At 42.7% G+C, this 25,239-nt stretch overlaps 1 protein-coding gene across 6 annotated transcripts in view; it reads right to left on the bottom strand.

Annotated features, from left to right (window-relative positions):
- Nucleotides 1-4,780: 4,780 nt before the first annotated feature.
- Nucleotides 4,781-25,239, bottom strand: part of CDK5RAP2 (CDK5 regulatory subunit associated protein 2) — a 134,921-nt gene continuing 114,462 nt past the window's right edge. For all 6 annotated transcript variants that reach the window (XM_080990771.1, XM_080990766.1, XM_080990767.1 and 3 more), the window contains 8 exons: nucleotides 22,616-22,737; nucleotides 20,350-20,598; nucleotides 16,685-16,765; nucleotides 15,219-15,460; nucleotides 14,224-14,370; nucleotides 11,767-11,905; nucleotides 7,416-7,462; nucleotides 4,781-4,878 (listed from right to left, as the gene is read on the bottom strand). In XM_080990771.1, coding sequence (XP_080846897.1) covers nucleotides 4,819-4,878; nucleotides 7,416-7,462; nucleotides 11,767-11,905; nucleotides 14,224-14,370; nucleotides 15,219-15,460; nucleotides 16,685-16,765; nucleotides 20,350-20,598; nucleotides 22,616-22,737 — 1,087 coding nt within the window. In that variant the 3' untranslated portion in view covers nucleotides 4,781-4,818. The remainder of the gene's footprint in view (nucleotides 4,879-7,415; nucleotides 7,463-11,766; nucleotides 11,906-14,223; nucleotides 14,371-15,218; nucleotides 15,461-16,684; nucleotides 16,766-20,349; nucleotides 20,599-22,615; nucleotides 22,738-25,239) is intronic.

Below are 25,239 nucleotides of genomic sequence, written 5' to 3'. Positions count from 1 at the left end.
ATTGGGTCTTCAGCCCTCATCCGTCCAAGCCAGCATAGCCCATGGTCAGGGATGATGGGATTTGCAGTTCAACAATCTCTGTAGAGCTGCAGGTTCCGCAGACCCACTCCATATAATTCTATCAGTGGATTGTATCCAGTGCTAGTCCTACTTGGAGTAGACCCATTGAAATAAATGAATGCAAGTTAGCAGTGTCTATTAATCTCAGAGCATGTACGGTATTCTGAGCAGGAAGGAGTAGCACTGGATACAGCTCAAGGTGTTCTCCAGACATCAAATATTTCTAGGTTACTGCTCGTTAAACATATGCTGCTCTTCTCAAAGCACACATCTTTGCCTAGTGCTCTATTTCTCTCTCTCTCTATTTCTTTTTAAAGAATTCTGAACTAATTAGATCAAAGTTTTGTAGGGAGAGGGCTTTTCATACCAGCTTTTCAATCTGCAAGGTGCTTTTTCTGATACGTTGTGTGCATTGCTAAAAAGGTTTGGTTAATTAAAGGATTTACTTTGTTCCCTTTGAAAATGAAAAAGCTGGAGCCCAGCTACTTCTCTCACACCTTCACTGTCTCCGGCTGACCCAATTGCAGTACTGGACCATTTCTGGCCCTCTCAACTTCGTCCAGGCTAGGATGTGAGGGATATGGAAATGATGCATCTTTTTGCTGGGGGGCAAGAAGCCCAGGGCACTGCAAGAGTTTGGGTCTTAATAGAAATGAGCGCTGGGTCTTAAAGAAAAAAGTCATAGTGAGTGATGTGCAGATGGTGTGAATAAAGGATGCAAAAGCAACTGCCTGAGATAGGCATGCTATATATAGTTATACAGCTGTTTCTTTCAGGTGTTGTGAACTCCCCTTTCAAAAAAAAAAAAAAAAGCATAGCATGATTACTTCTGAAAGTTGGAATTTACATCATTTTTGATTATCTCTGAGTGTCTATAATTTAGCTACTTAGTAAAATTAACTCAATGTTGCTTGTGTAATGGGAAGACAATTGTGAGGAATGTGGAATGTACTGTGGATTACCTTTTCCCTTTGATTAGCTTATGTCTAAAATTAAACCTCATTTTTGCCTTTTAAAAATTAAAACACACACGTTTGCTTTAATTCACAGCATGGAGATTTTGTGCTGTCTCTTCTGAATTGAAATAACTGAAAGAAACTTTAATGTAACTCCGGATTTCTTGAATAAAAAAAAAGTGGGGTCAGATTACATGGCCTTCAAGGACTCTTTGTTTCTATTACTACACCAGCAAAGGGCTGGTTCCCTATACTTAGTTCCAAAGTGGAGAAGGGGCATTCCCTTAAAACAGGTTGCCTCCTAAAGGTTGCCCCTGAAGGAATGCAGGCTTTCGGCTGAAAAATGTTCCCTACCCCTGCCCTAGTAACATCCAGTCTTGGCTACTGCAACGTGTGGGACTATCTTTGAAGAACTCTCAGAAGGCCAGGAGAACCTAATTCCTTGTCTAACTTTCCCTTGGACACAAAGGAGCTTTTAGCAATTAGCTCTTGCACCCTCAATCCCGAAGAGATGACATAACCCCAATGTCTGTTCATTCCAGATGGCTAAATTTAGAAAACCCAAAGGGAGAATAACATGCAACTGCCAATTGTGTCAGACCACTACAGTTGTGAAACTGGAAATTTAGGAATGCAGAGGACTCTGGGGTTTTTTTGTCACAGATCAAATGAAAGGAGGTGCTACAATGAAGCAAAAGCAAGGTTGGCAATGGAAGCTTGAGGGATTTGTAGTCAGAAGAGGGAGATTTAGGGGAAACAACATAGACATGGGTTTTTTTAAATAAGAAATAAATTTATTGAATTAATAAACTTGGATCAGAAATGCATTTTTTCAACTTCATCATCTGTTTCCTGTACCTAGTATCACAACATAAATCCTCAACATTTTATTGAAAAACAAAGATTTTTTTATTATTGAAAAACAAAGATGGTTTTGTGTGGTATACTATATATAACAACCTGATGAAGGAAGGGATGAGAAACCTCTGGTCCTTCAGAAGTTACTGCAACACCCATCATCCTTCACCTTATTGACTAGAGTGTGTTGGAATCTAATAATGTCTGGAGGGCCACGGCTTCCTCCCCCAAGCAATGAAGAATAGTGAGAGACAGAGGGGCAGCAGCAATCTAAGCCAGGAGGTGAGCTGGTTTTGCCAGGAGAAAGAAAACGGCTTCTGGATGACTGGAAGCTGTCTCTTGCATCTCTGGTTTCTGTGGCGCAAACTGAAGGTTTGCTTTAAAAAATGGATCAAGTCTGCCATCAAGATTCAGAAACATGGAAAAGCCATACAGGCCTTTCCTTGTAGGCATGTCTTCTCTCTACCTTCTGGACTCCTTACTTGCTGGTAGGCCCTATGACATTTATCTACCTACCTACATTAACTAAACTAGTTTCTACAGTTGTAATGAAAAGAAAAATAATTTCAGTTAAACACATCCCTTTTGCTTCACTGGCATTTTGTGTGTGTGTTAAACTTCACCATTCCATAGAGCATCTCTAGGTGCACCAAGCAATGGGGATGTTCAACAAATACCAACCCATATGGCAGTTTAATCTAGCCAAATTACTAAGATTTATTCCAGATGTTGCTATTCCCCACCCTCTGAAGAACACTGTTTGAATTTGGGGAGAAAAGATAAATAATGCAAAATGTATTGGAAAGTCCATTTTTGAACATTAAAGGCAGCCCTGCTAGATATGATGAACAAGTCCATCTAGTCTAGCATTCTGTTGCTTTCTACATGGAACATATCAGATTCATACCCTGTCTTTCTCACACACACACCCACCCCCCAAAAAATGTAGTACAGGGCAGTTTACAAAACAGCAAATCAAGTTACAAAGACATAGGGTTACAGTAAACAACACATATTTCAGAGATACAGTGAATACTCTCTCTATACACACACAAAAACCCACATTCCATATACTTTTCTAAAATATATCTAAATGAACACCTAGAAAGGAATGTTTTAGAGCAGCAGTAGCTAAACTGAGGACCTGCAAATATTCACTGGATTTCAATTCCCACCACCCCTTTATGCAGTGTTGGGGGAGTGGTAGTACCTCTGATAGGGAATAGTCATGCTCCTTCCAATATACTTAGTCTTCCTTTGGTCCCTGCCCTGCACTCAGCTCTCACCTGTGGCTCCTAAGAAGCATGCAGCAGTAGCCACACCCTGGGAAACAGCTTTGACTGCCCAGCTAAACCAGCTGAGTGTGGCCTATGGGTCTCCAACCCTAGGTAAGTTACGGACTTCCCCTGCATGTGAAGACAGGCTCTGGCGGATTGAGCGGATGAGACTAAGAGTGGGTCAAATGGCCAAGAAGGCAGTTTCTGCACATGCTGGAGATGGAAGGTAGGGCTCATCAGCCTGGGAAGGGATATCTTTGGGAGAAGAAAAGAGGTCTTTTCATTTGATCAGCCCAGGACCTCCATACACACTGCCCTGGGGAGGATAGCTTAGTGCTGCTGATGCAGCCGTTTTACTTCAACCTGGAGGCACACTCCACTGTCTTTTGAGACAGATGGATTGCGAGCAACATCCATCACTGTGTACCTTGCTAGTTGGGGCTGATGGGAGCTGGAGTCCAACCCACCTGCAGGGCAACAAGTTAGCCATCCCTGCTGATATCTAAAGCCCACAGGGGAATAGGTTCCCTGGGGGAAATGTCCTTGGGGCAGGGGGAGATACTGCTATGAAGATCTTCCTAGGTCCTCACAGCTGCATATACTTTTTCCAGTCAAGGGTAAGCTAAGCAAAGCAACTCCTGCAAACTGCAAGAGTATGCAACCCAATTTTCACCTTGATGTTCCAGCAGTAGCAGCTCTGATGCAAAACTATTCCATCCACAAAGGGAGTGGGGAGATTGCCCCATTCACTTAAGGGGAGAGGTAGCTCTGGTGCTTTTCACACTCTGTGTGAAGCAAAGGGGGGAACTTATTCGACATGTGAATAAACAGGGCCTTAAAAATGGATGCACAAAAAGAAAGGGGAAGCATACACATTTTTTGGTTTTGCGCTAGATGTGTTTGGTCAAGGGTACTTTTAGCTGGCCAATTCCCATAGGTTAAAATGTTATCTTTGCTTCGAAGATGTAACATTCTGTGACAAAAAGGGGGGGAAGAACAGCTAGGAGTTAGTCTTGCAAAACAGAACATTTGATTCCAACCTTTTATCAGACTGAAGTGATGATCTAGATTAGAAGCTTAGTGTGGTGCACCAGGTTGTTTTCAGTTAAATCCTCCAAGCAAATAATCACAATGCATTTAAAAATATGATTATTATTCATGGTATCTCACATTCCCAAAAAACAACCAACCCAAACAAAGAACAAAAACCCAAACAAACAAACAAACAAACAAACACATCAAGCAAACCACCAAGGCACAATTAAATTACTGCCACCCGGTCTTTTGCTCCCATCTTGAAGCTGTGGCAGTGAGTTTTCCTTTTGCCCTGTCATTTCGTACCATGATTCAAAAAACATACAGAAGAGAAGCGTTCCAGAAGTTGGAAGGGGGGTAGGGACCCAGAAAGGAAGAAAAGAGAAGTCCTCGACCATCATGTCCTTAATCATCTTGCTGTGGTCACCATCAACATTTGAATCCCAACTTGGTTATATATGTTAAAGCAAGTGGTTTTTCTGAGGCTTGTTTTTCTAGCAAGGGTGCCTGGCAGCCTTGCTAGGATAACCTGCTTGAAGTAAACTAAGCATTAAGGCCTTGAGAGCAAAGAAAAGGTCAAAAGAATAGGCTCAGTAGGGGGGAAATGGTCTTTATTAGGGGAAGCAGAACGTTCACAAAACCCTTTTCCTGCTGAGGCTGGAGGCTGATGTCTTGTTTTCAGCTGGCTGAACCTAGGGAAGAATGAAACATTTCAAGTTAATGGAAAATACCACTACAAGTGATAGTAGCAATTGGCAGTAAATGGCTTTGGGAAACACAATGGCCAACTTCTCAGTGAGATGGAAAACCTGCTTTGGGAAAGAGCCATGGTTTGGTGGTAGAGCATCTGTTTGGCATGCAGAAGGTCCCATGTTCAAGCCCTGGCATCTCTAGGCAGGGCTGGCAATGTCCCCTGCATGAGACCCGAGAGCTACTGCAAGACAATGTAGATAATACTGAGCAGAATGAACCATTTTAAGGCAGCTTCCAGCATTCCATCACTGCTTGGCCACTTCTGCCAGAAGCTTTCCCCAGCATATAGAAAATTGGCATGCCAAGGAAAAGAAAGCTGCACCCTTATTGTAAACATATAGGCCTGGTTTACTTATTTATGCAATTTATGCACCATTAAAAAACAAAACAAAACAAAAAGGTTACAAGCCAGATGTTAAACATACCGAAATATACAATTTAAGTTATCACTGAGGTGGGACAGAGAAGTGCATACTGGCTGAAGGGAAGGCAAAGGCAAAGGAGCTAGCAGGGCTCAGGAACAGTTAAATGAAAGAAGTAGTTACTGAGGGGAGAGGCCCAAGTTCAATCCCTGGTATCGCCATTAACAGAGGATCAGTAAGTGATGGAAAAGACTGCTGCCCAAGACCCTGCAGAGTCTCTGCTCATCAAAGGAGACCATACTGAGGTAGACTGATGAAAGGTCTTAATCGCCCTGCCCTAACCTGTCCCTTTAAGGTGCCTAAGCTCTCTAGTCCTCCAGTGTGTCCAAGTGGAGAGATCATGTCTCCCTTCCAATGAGCATGTTGCAAAAAAACCTTACAGTCTAGTAGGGAAGCTGAACCATTTTAAGCAGCAATTAACCACGTGGCAGCCCCATCTCCCAACTTCCAAGGCAGCATTAACAGCACCCTGCCACCTACCGTGTAGTCACTCCAATTGATTGCTCAGAAACCCCTGTCAATCAGAGGCCACTGGGGTCTAGAGCTCTTAAAAGTGGAATGTTGCCAATACTCCTTTGTCCCTCATCCTGCAACAAACTCCAGAGGCTACCAAAAGAGTATGTTTGGCCAAGTATAGGATTAAATTGGCCAATGTTCTGGTGTAGTGCTTGGTATTCCTCTTGATTGTGTGTGTACTTGCTGGGTACATGCTACTCAAGAGTATTATCTCACACAGGAAACGTACTGGATACAAACTCCTTTTGCAGAAACAAGAGTTAATAAATTTGCAACAATGAATGAAATTCAAGAGCTCAGTGGCTGTTAAATAAAGGATGAAGATCAGAATTGCTATAAATGAATCAATCAGGATTATGAAAGCAGGAAGGAATAAGAACGTCACATCCTGAAACTCTGTGCACGGGAAGTCACCTCAAATTGTTTAATTCAGTTTTTGAATAATTGGCTCTGTTTTTAATTGGATTGTAATTTGGTATTGTGATAATGCAGCTTTTATTTGATTTGTATTAAAATAAATAAAAATTATTATACCATGCTGCTCAGAGTAGATCCATTGAAATTAAGTTACTTATGTTAGCTTATCCATCAATTTCCATGGGTCTACTCTGTGTAGGACTAACACCTGCTCTTTCTTCCCTCTCTTTCTCTACTCCACTTAAATAAACTGTTTCACTGGATTTCTGGGCTGGGCTGTACTGATTTCTGTACACATTCAAGGGCTGGTTGTCCCTCACAACATTGCTTAGACCATTTGGGCTGCTCTACTGGTTTAAAGTGCCGGACAGATCAGGAGGGGTGGTGGGGCCCTGCAGGAGACTTGGAATTTACCTGGCAGTCCCCCTACTCTCAAGAAGGCCACTGTAAGACAGTGAGACTCCTGCACCCTTCACTTGGGTGACAAATGAGCAGGTGATGGCAAGAAGAGGAAGATGTATAATGTGTTACCTGTTACTAGTAAGCTCCTCTACCAAACTTGCACTACAGCAGGGTATTTCCAACCTTCACATAAGTCACTTTCATATGTTAATAATTTGGAGGAGGGGTAAGCAGCCTGGCAAATTGGGGGTAGGGGTTGAGACAACTCAATAACTGATGCCACAATGCCCTCTTCCTCTTTTCTGTTTTTGGCAAGACAATGGCTGGTTTATAACCTCAAATCCACTGTCTACATTTCTGCTGAGTGAGTGGCCAAAGGAAAATGAAAAGGAATCAGTATGAACCATGGAGGCATACAAAATTATAGAGGCAGAGCTAGTTTGGCCATTGCTGTAAAGATTGAATCAGAATGTGCAACCTGAACATTAACTATTAAGGAATGTTTATTGCATTAAACAGGTAGAAACTGAGCTATCTTCCCCAAACATATGGAATGTGATACCCTCTGCACACACACTCTGAACAAATAACAGCAGTTTTGCAAAGCAGGTTAACAAGGAAATTTCTGCTGCTCATAAAGATGAACAGGCAGTGGGAGGGAGAAATGGAGAATGTAACAGCAAGGGCTAATTAATGTCGGTAGAGGATTTTTTACTTACTTCAAGGTTTCCTCGCGCCTTCCTTAAGACATCATGAGTTAAAGCCACTGTAAAAGAAGTACAACTATGTGAGTGTGAATGCTAGTTTTGTTTTTCAAAGAGGGGTATATGAAAGCTCTTTTTAAGAAAGAGCCACAGACTAAGTATGACGCTTTTAACCAACAGACACGATCATGTTCTTCTCCTACGATGTTCATACTGCATGTGCTACTTGGAAATTAAGTCCACTGAGTTCAACAGGACTTGCTCCTACAAAATGTGTATAAGACTCCAAGACTGCCTGCTTGAGGGATGAGCTTTTCCTCTTTTAGTTCCTATATCATTCATTGGATTTGTTCTGCCCTACACTGCACACCTTGAGAATTCCAGTTTAAATCATAGAATTTCCAAAATTAAATTCTGGCATAGTCTGCATTCAGTATGCATAGTCTGCTGCGGCTTTATTTCATTAATGCCTTGCCCCAAAGGGGAGAGGTGTAGCTCAATAGTCCCATAAGGTCCCAGATCTGAATAGCAGTCAATTGGGAACACCAGTGGGAGAGCATTCCTCATGAAAATATTGGGACACAACTATGAGAAACCTAAGACCTTGATGCCTGTTAATAAAAGCAAGCCCTGCCATGGGCAGTAGGATGTCACCAGTAGCATTTCCATCAAAGTGATTCCTCCCTTTGAAAGGAGTCACAGGGGAAGGCAGTATCACCCCTTTGATTCCCTGCCACAGTGAGGTTTGAACTCTAGAGTGAGAAATAGGGTGAGGTCAGAAGGCTTAGGTAAGCCTCTTCATGATGAGAGATGGGATGGGGGGGGGGGACTGGTGAGCTTGTGTGAGAGTCAGGGTGGTAGATGGGAGTCCTGGGTGAGAACCAGGAGATAGATAAATGTTGAGTGGGGAGGTATGTAAGAAGAAAAAGAATGCATGTGTGGGATCATTAGTACCTGATTATGGTGTAAATATCACTTTGTGTGATAGCTTGCACCTTTGTATCATTTGTATCCTCTTCCAGTCTCCATTTTGTGATGTGTTGCATGCATTATCTTTGGGGGTTATGAGTGGGATTGTTTTTACTGTTTAAATTTTAATTGTGTTTTATATGTTGCAACTTTCCCTAGGACAATCTGGTGACGAGCCAGCAATAAATATAACAAACCAACAATTTGGTTCTTGTGAGAGACAGGATGCTGGACTGGATCAGCCTTTGAACCTAAGAAGAGCCCTGGTGAATCAAACAGAAGCAAGTTCTCACCATTTTGGGACTTTGCCACTCTGAACAAGAAGCTACTGGCAATTTATAGGCACACTATAAATCAAATTGCTTCCAGGATTTGTTGAGATCCACATTCCCCAAGTTACTAATTCATTCCAGTTTGATGCACCCACCCTGAGCCCTCAGGAAAGAGCTCTGTGGGGGCCTAAGTAAGAAAACAAAAGTCTTGTGGAGACAATCCTATCAGCACATAGGATTGTTCTGCACATTTGAAATGAATGGAAGGGATCACACAAAGTGGAGAGGAGGTCATCCAACTTTGAAGTATCTGAGAAAGACACCCCCAAGAAAGAAAGATGCAAGAATAATGCTAGGATAGCTGGCTGTCTCAGCAAGTGCTCTTTCCCTGTGTGCCAGGAGTAGGGGGTCCGATGCTCCATCAATTCTCCTGTGGGATCCACACTCTCTGAGTCATCAAGAATCCCAGGTAAGTTCCCTAGCCATAAAGGCTCTCATCCATTGTGATGACTATCCTGGAGTGATCCTTGATGCTCATCCTGTCCCGGAGACTGTGTTGTACGTCCACCATTGGAAAGCCCTGCACAGTTGCGGGAACAAGTAAATGCTTGGAATCGATCTGATCCTGAAATGAATGAAGCATTCTCTGAAGAGGTCATGTGTGGAGTCAAGGCCAGTAAACCAGATCATGACATGGCACTATCATGCCTTGGAGCTTTGCCAACTCCATGAGGTCCACCTCCTTCTGTCCCAGGATTTAGTCTCTGAACAGCATGAGCTTCGCTCTGCGTTCTTCGGAAAGGCACATCCTACATGCCTGGGTATCCAGTCACACTCTGAGATGCTGGATAGGCTCCAGTGTCACTTCTCCCAATTTACAAGTCTGTGTTGCTGATGGAAGTCCAGAGTGATGTTTATGTCCATTATGCGCTGTTCTCTGCTTGGAGACAGGACTTGGATGTTGTCTAAGCATGGGAAGACCCTGGGAATGGCTTCCAACCCAAAAGGGAGACCCCTATATTCACAATGGTGGCCTACACAGCAGAAACACAAAAAAATTCAGTGGCCCTGGAACGTTCTTGTTTTCATTTTTATTATGTATTTTGTTTTTATTTCGTGATTTTATATCACGAACTGCCCTGAGACCTGCAACTATACAGTGGCTAATAATAATAATAATAATAATAATAATAATAATATGGAGGTAAGTCTCTGCAAGGTTAACTGATGCCATACAATTGCTCTTGTCCAGAGACTGGACAATTGGAACAGAATCCTGAGCACCTCTGGAAGACTGGGACTTGTTCTTTTTCTCTGATGTCAAATAGATTGTGTACTGCTTTCCCAAAGACCAGGTGTTTTTTGGCTGTTGATCATCAGGGAGTGGGGATCAATTTCTCCCTTGGAAGCTTCGCTCATCCCATGAAGCAACCTGTGTGACCATGTCCAGCCCCCATTTGTCTGTCATGGTACAAACTAGCCTAAACTGAAGGCCCAAAATGCAAGACTTGTGCTCCTTTACACTCCCTCTCTTATGTCCTCTCCCCCTCTCCAAAGGGAGAACCTAATATGAATAAAAAGTTGTCACTAGTTGATCCATCGTTGGAACAAGGAGCTTAGTCATGATGACCTTGGCTGAGAAGGACCAGTTTGTGCTCCCCTTTTTGCCTCTCACTCCACACCCCACATTTTGGTAAACGAATCAAGGAAGCAAAGGGTGGGTTGTTCAAGGAACCCATCTGGAAATCCCATCCTGGCCCCTTTCAACGTGAACCAAGGCTTTTCTGTCTTCAGGGGCCTTTCCATGTGAAGTTGGAACCTTGACAAGGTTGAAATGTACTCAGTCAGTTGGGCAGAAAGCTTGTAAAGAACCTCATATCTCGAGAAGTTCTGCATAAAGGATTATACATTTGTTTTTTGTATGGGACCATCTGTTGTACTGATTTAACAACGAAGGAAATAAGCCCCTGCACCAAGGGGCTTACAATTAAAGCTATGATAATTAACACTAACTGCTGGAATCTGGGTGCCAGCATATACTTTTAGATATGTTAATGCAGGATAGAATTATTTGGTACTTTTATAAAATGTAAGCATTGTATCTGCACAAAGAGAAATATTTTACTATACCCACCATCCAACACAGAGGTGGAAACAGAGCTAACAAGCAACATTTGGAGGGGGATAGATTTCCTAACAGAGAAGCTCTTTTTAAAAATAATCTATAAATCATGTATCGGTGGGAAAGAATGTGTGTTAACCTTTAAAAAATGTATATTTGTGATGGTTTCAAAACTAATAATTGAAATCAAAAGCGGAGGCATGTTTCATTTCAGTGGCATGGTTAACTTTTGACATTTATACAGGTCCATTTCATGCACCTTTCAAGGGGGGGGGGAGCTAATATGGCATTTTCAGTGCTAGATTAATTACTCCTCAGCAGGTAATTGCTAGCTGGACCAGTTCACTGAGCCGGTTTGTTCCTTCATCAATATGCTGCAGAAGAAGGTGAATGCATCTTCCTAATAAAGCAGGAAAATATGCATCTATTTTTTAAAAAAGGGTGTGAAAATATTCTCTGCTCATGTGCAATGCATAGTCTTCCTGAATACACCCACAAAACTATTGATTTCTATGGGTTTTATAGACATGTATTCAGCCCCACAATACCAAGTGAATCAATAACTTTGAGATTGGTAGCTAACTGACAAAGGGTGGATCCAGACCATCTATTAATGATCATGTCTGGGTCTACAATCTCAGCTGGATCAAAGATACTGTTCCTTGCCAATGATGCTAAGTGAAACATTAACCCCATCTGGAACTTCCTAGTGTAGCCAATGTGTGTCACTCTGAGCAGGCCCTTTTGAAGTAGTCCCCTGATGTCACAATGTCAGGAGCTTGACAGATAGGCAGCCCTGCCCACCTGCTGAAGTTGGGTCACAGGGAGAGGATTCAGCAAGGACCCCTTGGTGGAAGACTGCAGGCTTGGGGTTCACTGAAGGATTTGATGCATAAACTTCCAGCCTGTTTCCACAGGCACCAGATTTCTTCCTACATTTAGTTCAATGGCCTAACAATGACTTAGAAGTAGAAAAGGGAACGAAGAGAGGAAGCTCACTCACACTGATCAATGATGACTCTCTCCATGTTTTCTTTCAGCTGGTTGGTAGCATGTAAGCATTTGACTGTGCAGTGCAGCCTCTTTTCCTGCTCGGCCAGTTTCCGATGGAGCTTCTTTATTTCTGCTTTCATGTGTTCATCCTGCAATGTAAGACAAAGAAAACGCTGAAGTGAATAAGCTTTCTGACCCACCACACGGTACATGCACTTATGTGTATATACCCTCTGGGGGTGCCCCATTTCCCTTTACTGTGGTACCTTGGTTGTTGAACGCTTCAGAAGTTGAACGTTTCAGCTTTTAAACGCCAACAACTCAGAAGTGAATGGTTCCATTTTGGAACGTGCCTCAGAAGTCAAATGGCTTCCGAGGCGCATTTCTCCACTTTTTTCAATGGACTTTGCTGACGGGCAATTGTGCCTTGGTTGTTGAACATTTCAGAAGTCGAACTGTCTTCCAGAATGGATTACGTTTGATAACCAAGGTTCTGCTGTAGTACTGAGTGAAAAATGGTCACATGCACGAATATGTATGTGGCAGCCCTACAGAGCTCTGGATAGTGTCGTAGATCCTGCCATTGAGAAAGGTTTGGGTCTGAATAAACTAAGATCAGCAAAACAAATCTAGCCAAACTTTGGCAGCCCAAATGCAATATTGTGCTGGCAAGGCAGAGATATTACGACACTTTCCAACATCATTAGGTGTTCTCAGGGTTTAGAGGGAACTCAAGAATAGGGCAACTGGCTCTCCAGTGCTTAGAGAAGGGGAGGCTAACCCATGACCATCATGTGGCTGAGCTACAATTTCTTGTCAACATGGCCAATGGCTAGGAATGATGGGAGTTGTAGTCCAGCAATATCTGCAGAGCCAAAGGTTCTCAATCCCTGATCTAACCTCCTGCCATTAGCTCACAGGACAAGAAGGTGCCTGCTGTTACAGAATGGTCATCCTTGCAAAAAAAAAAAACTGAAAAGCCCTTCTCTTCTCTATTCTTCACTCTACTGAACATTCTGCTCTCTATGTAAGAATAGGTCCGCTGGATCAAACCAATGGTCTGTCTAGACCAGCATCCCATTTGCAATTGGGGTCAGTCAGATGCTTCTGGCAGCCAAAAACAGAGCATGAACAGCCCTCTTCCAAAACTGCTGCAGTGAAACTTGGAGGTGCCATTTTAGTTATCATGCCCAACAACAATGGCAAAAGCAAACCCCAAAACTTAATCCTGTGCTGTATGAAGGACTTGGGCAGAGGAGACAAGCTCTGGGGCTTATTGGAAAATGATGTTCATTGCTGTTACTCTACACATTTCAGAGTTAAAAACTACTCCTTCAGGAGTTGAAATACTCACAAATTTCTTAGGAAAAAACTTATTCTGTGATCCCGCCCTCAAGTTCTAGTGTACTGAGAGAGGGCACAAACATTATTTTATCCAAATTCTCCATACTGATGATGAGGAACCAGTAACACTCCAGGCGTTGTTAGGCTCCAACTGCAGCATCCCTCACTATTGACCATGCTGTCTGGGACAGACAGAGGTTGGAGTCCAGCAACCTCTGAAGAACCACAGGATATCTATTGCTTGAGCACAGCCTAGGAGCAGTGTCAGAAACAGAGATATGAAAGCTAGGAGCTAAAGGGCACCTTAAACCTAGGTTATGAACACAACAGTGGAATGTCTAGGCGTGTGGTTTTTTATAACAAGAATACGAAGCTGAAAATGAATGAACTGTAGCTACAATATTATGTTCATTTTTCACATGATCTAGTCCTTCCCCTGCCCACCCACCTCCCAATATTCTTAAGAGGGTCTCTTCTTCAGTGAGTAGCTGGAAGTGGGGAGGCAGAAAAAAGGTCCTCTTTTCCTTCCACTCTGCAGTTTTAATCTGAAATCTTAGGTGCAACACTGTGCCCAGAGCTCAGAAACTGCTTCTGCTAATGAACTGCGCCTAGAACAATGGGAGTTTCGAACACTGCCTATGAAGGGAGAGTCTCCAAGGTTAAACCATCAAAGCTTGACACGGGTGTTGCCAGCAGGTTCCTATTTTTATCCTGCTAAAAGCACCAGAGCAGAATTTTTTTAGCCAGGTGGCAACAGGCTGAGCCAATTTTTATCCCCCCGCCCCACAAAGAAGCTTGTGATGGCACTTGTGGCCTTCTGGACATTGCTGGACTCCTACTCCCAGCATCCCGCACCATTGGCTATGCTGTTTGGGGCCGATGTGAGTTGGAGCCCAACAACATCAGGAGGGCTACAGGTTACCTACACATTATGCACACTTCTACTCTTTCTCTTGCTTGTATGTGATTTTTCCAAACCATTGTGGCTTTCTTTGCTGGCACTCAAAAACAGCACTTTGGGACTAAAGGTTCTTTGGGAAACTCCCTTCCTGACAGTGGCCAGCAGAAAGCACTCCCGTTTGGTGTACTCCCAACTTTAAGATCGAAACACCAGCGCACAGACCTGAAACGCATAACCGACATTGTGGACAACTTTCATTGGGAGGGAGACTCTCCAAAGGAGCTTCAACAAACGAGCAGCTTCTTCTAGGTTATGCTGGATTGCACAAATGGTTGTAGAAAGCCTGCTCAGGAATGCCAGCTGTGGAACCTACATTTCAGAATTAGAAGAAGAAAGAGCGTTACATTTTATCCTTAAAAGATTATGAAAACGTAAGCTTTAATTAATGGAATAAATCCAATTTACTATGAATTCCAGATTCAGGCTGATGAACAAGTATATTGTGTGCCAGGCAAACTAATTTATTAGGTGAAAAAGGCAGCTGAATTATGTATTCTTCAAAAAAAGAAGGTGAGGATGGAGGGAACGGGGACTTAGCATAATCAATAACAGTCATTAATAACAGGCTACATTTACTACGTTTGCTGTGCCACTTGGAAAATACTTTTTCCTTTCCCTATTTGCATTTCATGGCAAGCTATTTGAAAGTCAAATGACTCCTGACATTAATTTAGGCAATATAGATGTTTCTCCGTTAGCAGACCCTTTAAACTGTTCTACTTAATGGTAAGCTAACTATCAGGGGCCAATGCAGAAATGTTTTTCTTTTGGAAGACTGATGAGGGAACAAAATGAAGGAGCTGCCAAAATGAAGAATGGAAAGGAAGCAAAGGGAGAAAACACTGAGTGGGACCAGTTAAAGGGGCAGGGAACTTACTCTTAGAGTAACCAGAAGCCTCCGGTTCCTTGCAAGACCCATATATCGTGAAACTGCAAACATATAACAACCATACATTAAAAGTACATGGCACCCCCCAAAGAATCCTGGGAACTGTAACTTACCCTCCCCTGCAGAGCTACAACTCCTAACACCCTTAATAAACTACAGTTCCCAGATTCATGGAAGGAAGCAATGCTCTTTACATGTATGGTGTAGATGTGTCCTTAATGATCATGCACCCAGTTCGGACAATCATGCTCTCAGTCATGGTGTTTACCGTCACTCCCAGTTCTTGAAGTCCTGCTTCTTTCAGAGGAAGTTCCAGCTCAGACAACCTTTTTCGCCCTTCCAAGATTTGCTTCCGTAAAGAGTTATAATCTTCGATCAAGCCAAGGATGTGCCGGCCATTTTTGTCTGCCCACACACAATGGCTGGGAACGAGGCAAGGGTCACTGGAATGGTTTGCCGGTGAGTTGCATCGGGAGGAACTGTCTGAATTATCCACAGCCAGCTCTGTATCTGAGGAGCACAGGAGCAGAGCGACCAGATCACACTCAGCACATCTATGCAACATCTGCACATGAAACTCAGCCCCTTCTTGCACTCTTTATTGACTTTGTTTTCCCTCTTTCTACAAATCACTTTAATTCAGAAGTGGGGAACCTCAGGCTCAGGGGCCAAAAGCAGCCCTCCAGGCCTCTCCATCTGGCTCTCAAAACACTCTCCACACCACACCCCTCACCAGTCCTGCTTTGCATCCTTTTTAACTGGCTGGAGTATGTTGTTGAACTCTGATAATGACTCCTGCTTGCCTGAGTGAGGGACAGGGAGGAATAGTTTGAGTGTGTGTAGAAACCAGTGTATTGTACTACGGTAAAATTTACATTAATTGCTCCATCCACTTTTGCCTCTGGCCCTGCCCTTCACTGGCATGTGCACACACACTCCCAACCTGGAATGTTGCCCAGAAGAAAATTCAGTCCCTGGGCATAGAAATAATACAGTAACAATGCACTGAATGCCATATTATTTAATATTTTCACATCAAAACACTCCAAATTCTATTTGAGTGGGGAGAAGCTATAAAAACATAATTAGACATGTTAAAGGGACAAGGGTGGCACTGTGGGTTAAACCACAGAGCCCAGGGCTTGCCGATCAGAAGGTCGGCGGTTCGAATCCACGCGATGGAGTGAGCTTCCGTTGCTCGGTCCCTGATCCTGCCAACCTAGCAGTTTGAAAGCATGTCAAAGTGCAAGTAGATAAATAGGTACCGCTCCGGCGGGAAGGTAAACGGCGTTTGCGTGAGCTGCTCTGGTTCGCCAGAAGTGGCTTAGTCATGCTGACCACATGACCCGGAAGCTGTATGCTGGCTCCCTCGGCCAATAAAGCGAGATGAGCGCCGCAACCCCAGTCGGCCACGACTGGACCTAATGGTCAGGGGTCCCTTTACCTTTTTAGACATTTTAATGGAGGTTAAGATTGTTGATAGCTACTAGTTATGATGACCAACATGGAGTTTTCAGATTTAGCAGAGAGCAACATTGGGAAAGAATGATTTCCTTTATGCCCTAATTATGGGCTTCTTGGAGACAAATGATTGGCTGCTGTGGGAAACAGAATGCTGAACTCTGACCCCACAGGGTTCTTCTTAAGTTCTGTTTGTATTATCATGAAATCCCAGAGAGACACAGTCTTCACTCTGGAAGGTATATTAAAGATACTTTCAGAGTCTAACAGTACCTGCATTCCGTGGCGTTATGCAGGTTCCGTACTTCCGTTGCAATTCAATGACATTGCTGTCCATAGCAGAGAATTTAAGATCTGGGAATCAAGAGGAGCAGAGGGTCATTAAGAGGTTAGGAGCCAGAACAGTGTTCATCCTCCACTTCCCTAATCGTGCTGTAAAAAGCAAATAAGTTAATTATCTGACACAGGGTGTTTTTTTAAAATTGTTTAACCACATGGGTTAACAAACATGGATACATATGCTATAATCTTATTGTTTTAGTTAAATAAATTGTTTAAATTGTTATCAAGGAAATTATTATTTTTCTCCTTCCAATAAAGTACAGAAGAAAAGTTGTCCAAATATAAACAGTTAACTCAAACCTCACAATAATTTCATAATTATCTATGTATTTCTAATAGTATAACCGAATCAGTAGTTTTTGATATAACTGTAAAAACTACTCTGAAAATTTATTATTCCAAAGAGAAACCTTCATCTGCTTGTAAATATTAAGATTATACCAGCAAGAATGTCTTTCTGTAAAAAAATGATTTAAATCAAGTCTTACTGACGATTTGATTTAAATTAAATCCACCCTGATTCTGAGTAGTGCTAACACAGGATACAACCCCTAAGATTCACACAGACACACTAAAAATCAAAGCTGGGCATCTCAAATTTATTTCCTACAAAGGTAACCCAACTTGCACCATAAAATTTAAATTTGCTGTAAACTTGTAACTTCACGCCTCTGAAACACACAAGCCCACTTCTGCATATATCAGCACAGTGTGATTTGTCTACATTTGTCTGAGCTCTACTCAGCAAGGTCAAAAGCACAAGACTAAGCCAGTCAATGGAGCTGCAATATTTGTTCTGTAGTGTTCTGAGCTACAGGGCATTCATTATGTTCTATGGCATTACAATGCTCTGGATGTTCCTTTTAATATTCAGATTTCTATGGTGGCTACTTCTGTCTCCCCTTAAGTTTCAAACTGCTAGAGTACTTCACTGAATCTCAATGCAAATAGTGGGAAAATATTCCTCTAGGGCATAAAATTTATTCTGCTGATTTATTCACAGACCATCCAAAGCACATATTGATTGTTCCTGAGTAATGCATGGCCTCCTGAAGCAAATGCTTGTGCAAGTAACAAGCCATTCAGGTAAGCAAAACTGTTTGAAAACTGAATTTAACAGTTCTACAGTAACAGTTATAGCTGGCAAACTGGTCCCCCACCTCCAAAGCAAAACATATGAATGGTTATGTAAGAATGTAAGTAGAGCATTCCTGGATCAGGCCACAGACCCAATCGAGTTCAGCATCCTGCTCTCACAGTGGTGAACCAGATGCCCATCGGAAGCCCACAGGCACTCTCCCCAGCACTGGTATTCAAAGCAACTGGCATTCAGAGGCATGCTGCCTCCACCAGCTGGAGGTTCCTGAGGCAAAGAGTTCAAAAAAGGCTGAATTGCCAGGTTTAGACTAGTGATGTCCAACCGCACCCCTGCAAAGATTGGTGAGGTCCTTGCAAAATCACGCACCCCACAAAACCATTTGGGCTCTAGCAGCATTCTTGGCACGCACCCCCAGAATCCTGAGCTCTTCAATCACGCTTTTGATAATGCACAAAAATTGGGTTGGTGGTGGTAAAAGGCAGAGGAGAGGTGGTTACAGGCAGTGGGGATCTCTCTCTCACACACACACACACTGCCCTGGAAGGCCTCTCTTTAGCTGGAACTAACACCAGGACACATTCTTTGGGTGGGGTAGGTATTGGCAAAGATTACTGGGTAGCAGCAGGGTACCATCTCCATTTTGGATCAGGTTTAAAAGGGGCAGCTGGTAAAAGGCGAAAGATTTCGACGATAAAGATGAGTGTTTTGCCGAAAATGTTATTTTTATTTCAGACAATTCCGGTAATCAAAAGGGCAATGATATTTAAGGAATGGCAAAAAATAATTTTAAGGTATATATGGCAGGGTAAGAAGCCAAGAATACAATTTAAACTGTTAACTGATGCGAAAGAAAGAGGAGGCTTCGCCCTGCCGGACCTGAAATTATATTATAAAGCATCTTGCCTCTGTTGGTTGAAGGAGTGGATGAAATTAGAGAATAAGGAACTGTTGGATTTGGAAGGTTTTGATAATAGATTCGGTTGGCACGCCTATTTATGGTATGATAAGAAAAAAGTACATAAAGGTTTTGAAAACCACATCATTCAAAGATCTCTTTTGGAAGTTTGGGATAGGTATAAAAACCTATTAGAACCAAAAATACCGCATTGGTTATCTCCTTTAGAAGTGATGAGTGTGAAGAAAATCAATATGAGAGGGGGGTGGATAACTTATGGGGATATGATTATTAAAGAAGGAGGAAAATGGAAGTTAAAGCCATATGAAGAAGTTAAAGAACATGTAAACGACTGGTTGTATTATTATCAGATTAATGAAATGTTTAAAATAGAGATAAAGGAGAGAGATTTTTCAGAAAAAGAGTCAAAGTTTCAAAGTGAGATATTGAGTAATGAATTCAAAAATTTGTCTAAAATGTATAAACTGCTGCTAGAATGGTATATGAAAGACAAAGAGGTAAAATCGGTTATGATCCATTGGGCCAGAGATTTTGGGTATAATATACAATTAGAAGAGTGGACTAAATTGTGGAACGAAAGGATAAAATTCACAGCCTGTACTGCATTAAAAGAAAATATGAAGAAGATGGTCTATAGATGGTATATCACTCCAGTTAAATTAGCAAAAATGTATAAAGTATGTAATAAGTGTTGAAAATGTAAAGAAAAGGAGGGAACATTTTATCATATGTGGTGGGAGTGTAAAAAAGTGAGAGTCTTCTGGGAATTGATATATAATGAATTTTTAAAAATGTTGAAATATACATTTGTTAAAAAACCAGAAGCTTTTTTGTTAGGAATGGTTGGAAATGAAATAAATAGAAAGGACCATAAATTATTTTTATATGCAGTATCAGCAGCAAGAATACTACTGGCCCAAAAATGGAAGCAGGAAGAATTATCATTAATAGAAGAATGGAGAATAAAATCAATGGACTACGCAGAATTAGATAAATTAACAGGAAGGATCCGAAACCGACGAGATCACAAGTTTACCAAGGACTGGAGTAAATTTGTGGACTATATGAAAAGCATTTGTGATACGCAAATAACGTTTGTGGGTTTACAGGAAGCTTTGTGAAGAAATAATATTAGAAACACTGTAAAAAAGGGAATAAGGGAAAAGGTTTATTTAAAATAAAAGGCAATGTTAAATTTAGAATTGTGGATAGAAGATTAGAAAACGGAAGATTCGCGAATGAGCTGAAGGAAGTCAAAATTATGTATCTGTGATAATATTGAATATGTATGTTTAAATCTTGTATTGGAATTTAAATTAAAATATTTTTTTTAAAAAAAGGGGGGCAGCTGGATCAGACTCAATGGGGACACGCTTTTTAATTAGGGGAGCTTGTATTTTGACCTCCCTCCATTTGAAATCTCAAGCTGCCTCTAGGTTAGATTTGGTGGGAAGAGGGGATAGAAGCAAACAACACAGCACACAAATGCGTTCAGTTCAGCATATGTTTCCAACAAAATGGATTGGAGGAAAACCCCATCAAACCAACACAAAAAACCTGATTGTGCACCATACACCATACCGTTTATCCCAGTGTAATGCTGCAATTCTTGCTTTAAAAGGCAGCCGATATTTACAGTTGACCCCAAGCTGTCTCCCTCTCTCTTTCCTCTGGAAAGCTGTTCTTCCCATTTTTCATGCAACGTCTTGTTTGCCTTGATGCTCCTTTCAAGCTGCATTCTGAAGTTCTGTATTTCAGTCAATAGTTCATGCAAGTCAAGTGGATGGTTTTGATCTTTCCAGCATTCATCCGATCCGTCACGGCCAAGATCTTAGGAGTTGGGGTTTGTTTTTAATTACCATTGCAAACAATGAAAAGAGTCATTATTAACATGCTGGATGAGTGCATTTGAGCCACATATTAAGAACTAACTACTACAAACAGTAGATGGTAATAATTTAAAAGGGAAAAGGGTTGCGCACACAAATAGACACCCCTCTCTAACCTTAATTACTTCTATCCTCCAAAGATTTAATAAGAGCCAAAAAAAATAAATTTAAAAAATCACTTTGTCCGTAAAAGCTAATGTTGCATACCCAAGGTAAAATTATGTATATTAACGGACTGGGGGATAAATATCCTGAAGGGCATTTGGAAGCATGGCATGAAAAAGAAAAAAACGGAAAGAAGGAAGAGTAGATACTGAAAATGAAGGCAGTTTCATCAAAAGCCTGGACAACATTTAATCATGGAAACTGAGAATCCCAGGTATTCTTAATCTGCCAAAAAGGCAAAGGTTTATGGTTTCATAAACAGATGGGCCATATCTGTGGTTGGAATGCTAAGCATTATTTTCCAGGAACACCTTTCTCCCTTGCAGCTAAAATCGTAACAGCTCACTTTTTAACCCTCTGCCTCAGCTCTAAGTTCATCAATGGAGATATGAAAGCAGCCTTGGGCTTAGATGTGGGAAATGCAGGCTCTGTTTCCTGCTCAACTGTGTCCAATCTTGCCTTCTAATACAGTCATACTTACTACTGTAAAAATGAAGAGGAAAGTTTCTCTTAATCATCTGGGCATTTTTGTGAAATATGCCAGGGGCAGAACACAGGCCAAATGGCAGTATTTTAAAACTACCTACGCAGAGACAATTAAAAGCTCATTGCCTTTCCTGTTTGTTGCTAATAATTGGGGCTACTTGAACCCAATTAGCTGTTTTCTGATAGTGAACTTGAAGGATCAACTCTAGGATGAGAAATTCTAGAATTTGTGTTACCCCCCAAATTATCATTCTCTCTCTTTTCCTTCTCTCTTTCTTCCAGTGACATGCCATGTAATTGCTAAATGATGTTTTACAAGCATTGGGATCACAGCCATGTAAAGAAGTTCACTAATGTAACTAGTCCAAACCTTTTACTGACAGATGTTAGGTCTTTTGCAGCCTAAAAGAAAGAGGATCCAGCATGCATTTGGCCCAGACAAATGGTGATTTAAAAACTTCTCTAAGAAAATGATTTTTTTTTTAATGGCTTCTCTGATGCAGAACAGAAACAAATGCCCTTCAGAGAGGTTAAATCTGCATTTGCTGCACCCCTGGATCTGCGGTGCACTTGCATGAGGTTCACATAAACCCCCATACATGGTACCTTCATTTCCCCATTACGGGTGCATGATGGGTAGTACCAGGGAGCAGCAAGTGGTCCATAATGTAAAACCTTGCTTTCTAATGAAACTATGGGTGACAGGTAGCTAACCATTGGTTTCCCTGTGCTTACAGGAATACCCAAACTTGAATATCAACAGAGAATGCAGGAACAGAGGAAAAGGATGCAGCAAACATAAGGATGAGCAAAATGGCACGACTGGTTTCCTTGGGACTGGTTTCCATTTTCTAGTTAATCTTAGTGATGGGTAAGATCCAGGTGGGTACATCTGGATGAATTAGTGCTTACAAGTTTCTCTGCAAGCATTTAGTAAAAGTTTGCATCCTGCATCCCAGGGGTCACCAAGCCACAAAACAGCTGTTGCGTAGGCACAGTATAACACAAAATGTCTGCCACATTTAAAAGCACATAGAAGAGACATGACCACAAAAGGTGTGGGCATGCCTCTCCTGCCTCATCAGCAGCTCTATCAAAGAGGAATAAAGCACCAACATCAGCCACCAAAGCACTTGCTCCAAGAGAGAAGTACCTAGCATCTCTCCTCTGTTCAGAATGGAGAGGATAGGTGTCCAATCTTGGCAGCAATTGAAATGTGGGAACTGAGCAGGAAAAGCAAAAGCCTAGTGTGAATTTCTGAGGGAGCATATAGTGGGACCTACCACCAAGATCATATTGTTTCATACCTTTTTGACTTCTGATTGCTTCATCTAACTTTTCGTATACCTTCAGCTCCAGTTGCAGTGAGTGTAGTAATTTGTCGTTCTCTGACAGCTGATGCTGTTTGGCGTTCAGCTCAATTTGCAGCCTGTGACATTCCAATTGAACTGGTCAGTATGAGTTTAAACATTGGCACCATAAATTGTGGCCAGGCTGTGCTAACACAATTTTTGCTATCATGAAAAACCAATGATGCCTCAGGAAAGAAAATTTAGAATTATAGGACTAGAACAGACCAGGTCATTGACAACTCCTACCCTAAGGAGGAATTTTGATGTTATCAGCCCTACACAGACTAACCCCCACCATCCAGATCACAGTTCAGAATGGACATGATAAACTTGACCACACTCAGGTCGATGCAGAATGGATAGCTGCAGAAACTTGAGCAACCCACCACAAGGAAAGGATCAAACCTTCCAAAGCCACTAATGCATGATTTTGTCCCCAATTGTTAGGGTAGTGGCAGTTGTTGTTGTTGTTGTTGTTATTTCCTGCAATGTTTAGCCTACACATCCTGATGGCCACACTAGAGGCTACCTGCCAATGTTTTGTTTTTAAAATCCAATGCTCACTTGTATATAGAAAAGCGGTTTCAGAAAGGCAGCAATTTAGAATGGAGCACTGGGGGAGGAATTAAAGTCTTTCCCATCTGCTCAAAATCCCCCTCAAAGATGCTAACCCTCCCTCTCTTGCAGGCTTCCAGATGCACTTGCAAGGGTAAATATACATCTGGAAAAGTGGCCGGGGGAGGCATTTTGAAGCACAAAGCAGTACATAAAAACATAGGAAGCTGCCTTCTATTCACACTAGTGGTCCATCTAGCTCAGTTTTGGCTATGCTGAGTAACAGTGGCTCTCCAGGGTTTCAAAGGTGGTTCTCTCTGAACTCAATCTGGAGACATTGGGGAATGAGCCTGGGACCTTTTCTATGAAAAGCCGATGTTCTGTAATTGAGCCATAGCCCTTCCCAGGAGGTAGTGAGAAGGTTTTAAACACACTCTCTCTTCTCCCATCATCTGCTCCTGAAGCTGATTTCACATAAACAAAGCAAATACGTGACCTGTGCATATCATAGGGGTAGCCAATATGGTGCCCTCCAGACGTTGTTGGACTACAACTCCTATCAGCTCCAGCCAACATGGCCAGTGGTCAGGGAGGACGAGAGCTGCGGTCACATGTCGGGGGGGGGAAGGGGGGAACTCATGTTGGCTACCCATAGTATACAATCTCAATTCAGCCCTGTCAGCAGCCCCCAGATCAACTCCACAGTGAACCTGTCAAGGCTCCACTCGGTCAGCAGCTCGGATGTTGTGAAACCCTTCCTGGGCATGAGGGTGTTGGGCATCCACCCACACGGAGCCATGATGCTCAGGAAGCACCTCTGTGCCATCTGTGGTGGCCGGTCGTCAGGTGAGAAGAACCCCCCACCGCTGGGTGCAGGGGCCCCAGATTCTTGGGGTGTGTGTGGAGCAGTTGGGGGCAGAGTGGTCACTTCTGGCAGAGATGGGGGCGCTTGGGACAGTTGCCAGTCAATGGGGAAGTGTCTAGCCCACTCAGAGGGGGGATAGGTGATGTTTCCATTCCATCAGCGGAGGAAAGGAACAGAAGCACCCCCCCAATGACCCTACTAGGCACTCCCAGGGCTATTAAAATGGTAAAATAGTCATAGCTCGGGTTGAAGTAGCTTCGGGTTGAGCGTTTTTGGGTTGCGCTCCACGGCGACCCAGAAGTAACGGAGCATGTTACTTCCAGGTTTTGCCGCTTGCGCATGCGCAGACACTCAAAATGACATCACATGCATGCGCAGAAGCAGTGAATTGTGACCCGCACACATGCGGGTTGCATTCGCTTCAGGATGCGAACGGGGGTTCCGGAACGGATCCCATTCGCATCCAGAGGTACCACTGTACTAATACAAAGGGACTCTCTACTGGGTCGGCTGGCTAGGAGGGGTGTGTCATGCAGGGAGATGTTTTGCTCCCTCTGGGGTCCTGCCTGAGATGGATTTGGTAGGGGGATTAGTCCTGCCTGAGGAAGAGGATGGTTGGAGTGGCCCAGCCCTTCTGTACCTGCTCCCTCTCTTGAGTGGGATTTTCAGTCTTCAAACTGGGCAAGGCTGGTTTCAGGGGAAAACAGCTGCGCAGTCTTAGATTCATGATGAATTTAAGGAGGGGGAAATGGGTGATCATGGAGCGTGATGCTTTGTGGGAGGGGGAAGCAAAAGCTGGAAGGCAGGACAGGGGTTGAGGCTAAGGAAATTCCTGCACTTTAGGGGGCTAGACTGGATGAGCCTTTGAGTCCCTTCCAACACTACAGTTCTGTGATTCCTTGACTGCAAAGGCAAAGCCACCCAAAGATACCTGTAATCTTGGTACTGAAGTACATGCCACCCAGCCACATCTTGCCCCGAGTTCTAGTATCTCAGAAAAAGGAGGCTACCTCCTCAATCCTGGGGCAGAGGACTCTGCTTTACCTTCATACAGCCTTACTAGGGGTTTGACTCTGGTTGTTTTGCTCGCCAGCCTCACCTACCTGCCACGCCCTTCCCCTTACCTACCGTCTAAGCCTTGTCCAAACCACTCCTCCCC

This window comes from Podarcis pityusensis, assembly GCF_964106645.2.
Source record: "Podarcis pityusensis genome assembly, chromosome: Z".
Classification (NCBI taxonomy): Eukaryota; Metazoa; Chordata; class Lepidosauria; order Squamata; family Lacertidae; genus Podarcis; species Podarcis pityusensis.
Note: the sequence above shows the minus strand (reverse complement) of the source record. Positions and strands in the feature narration are given on the sequence as shown.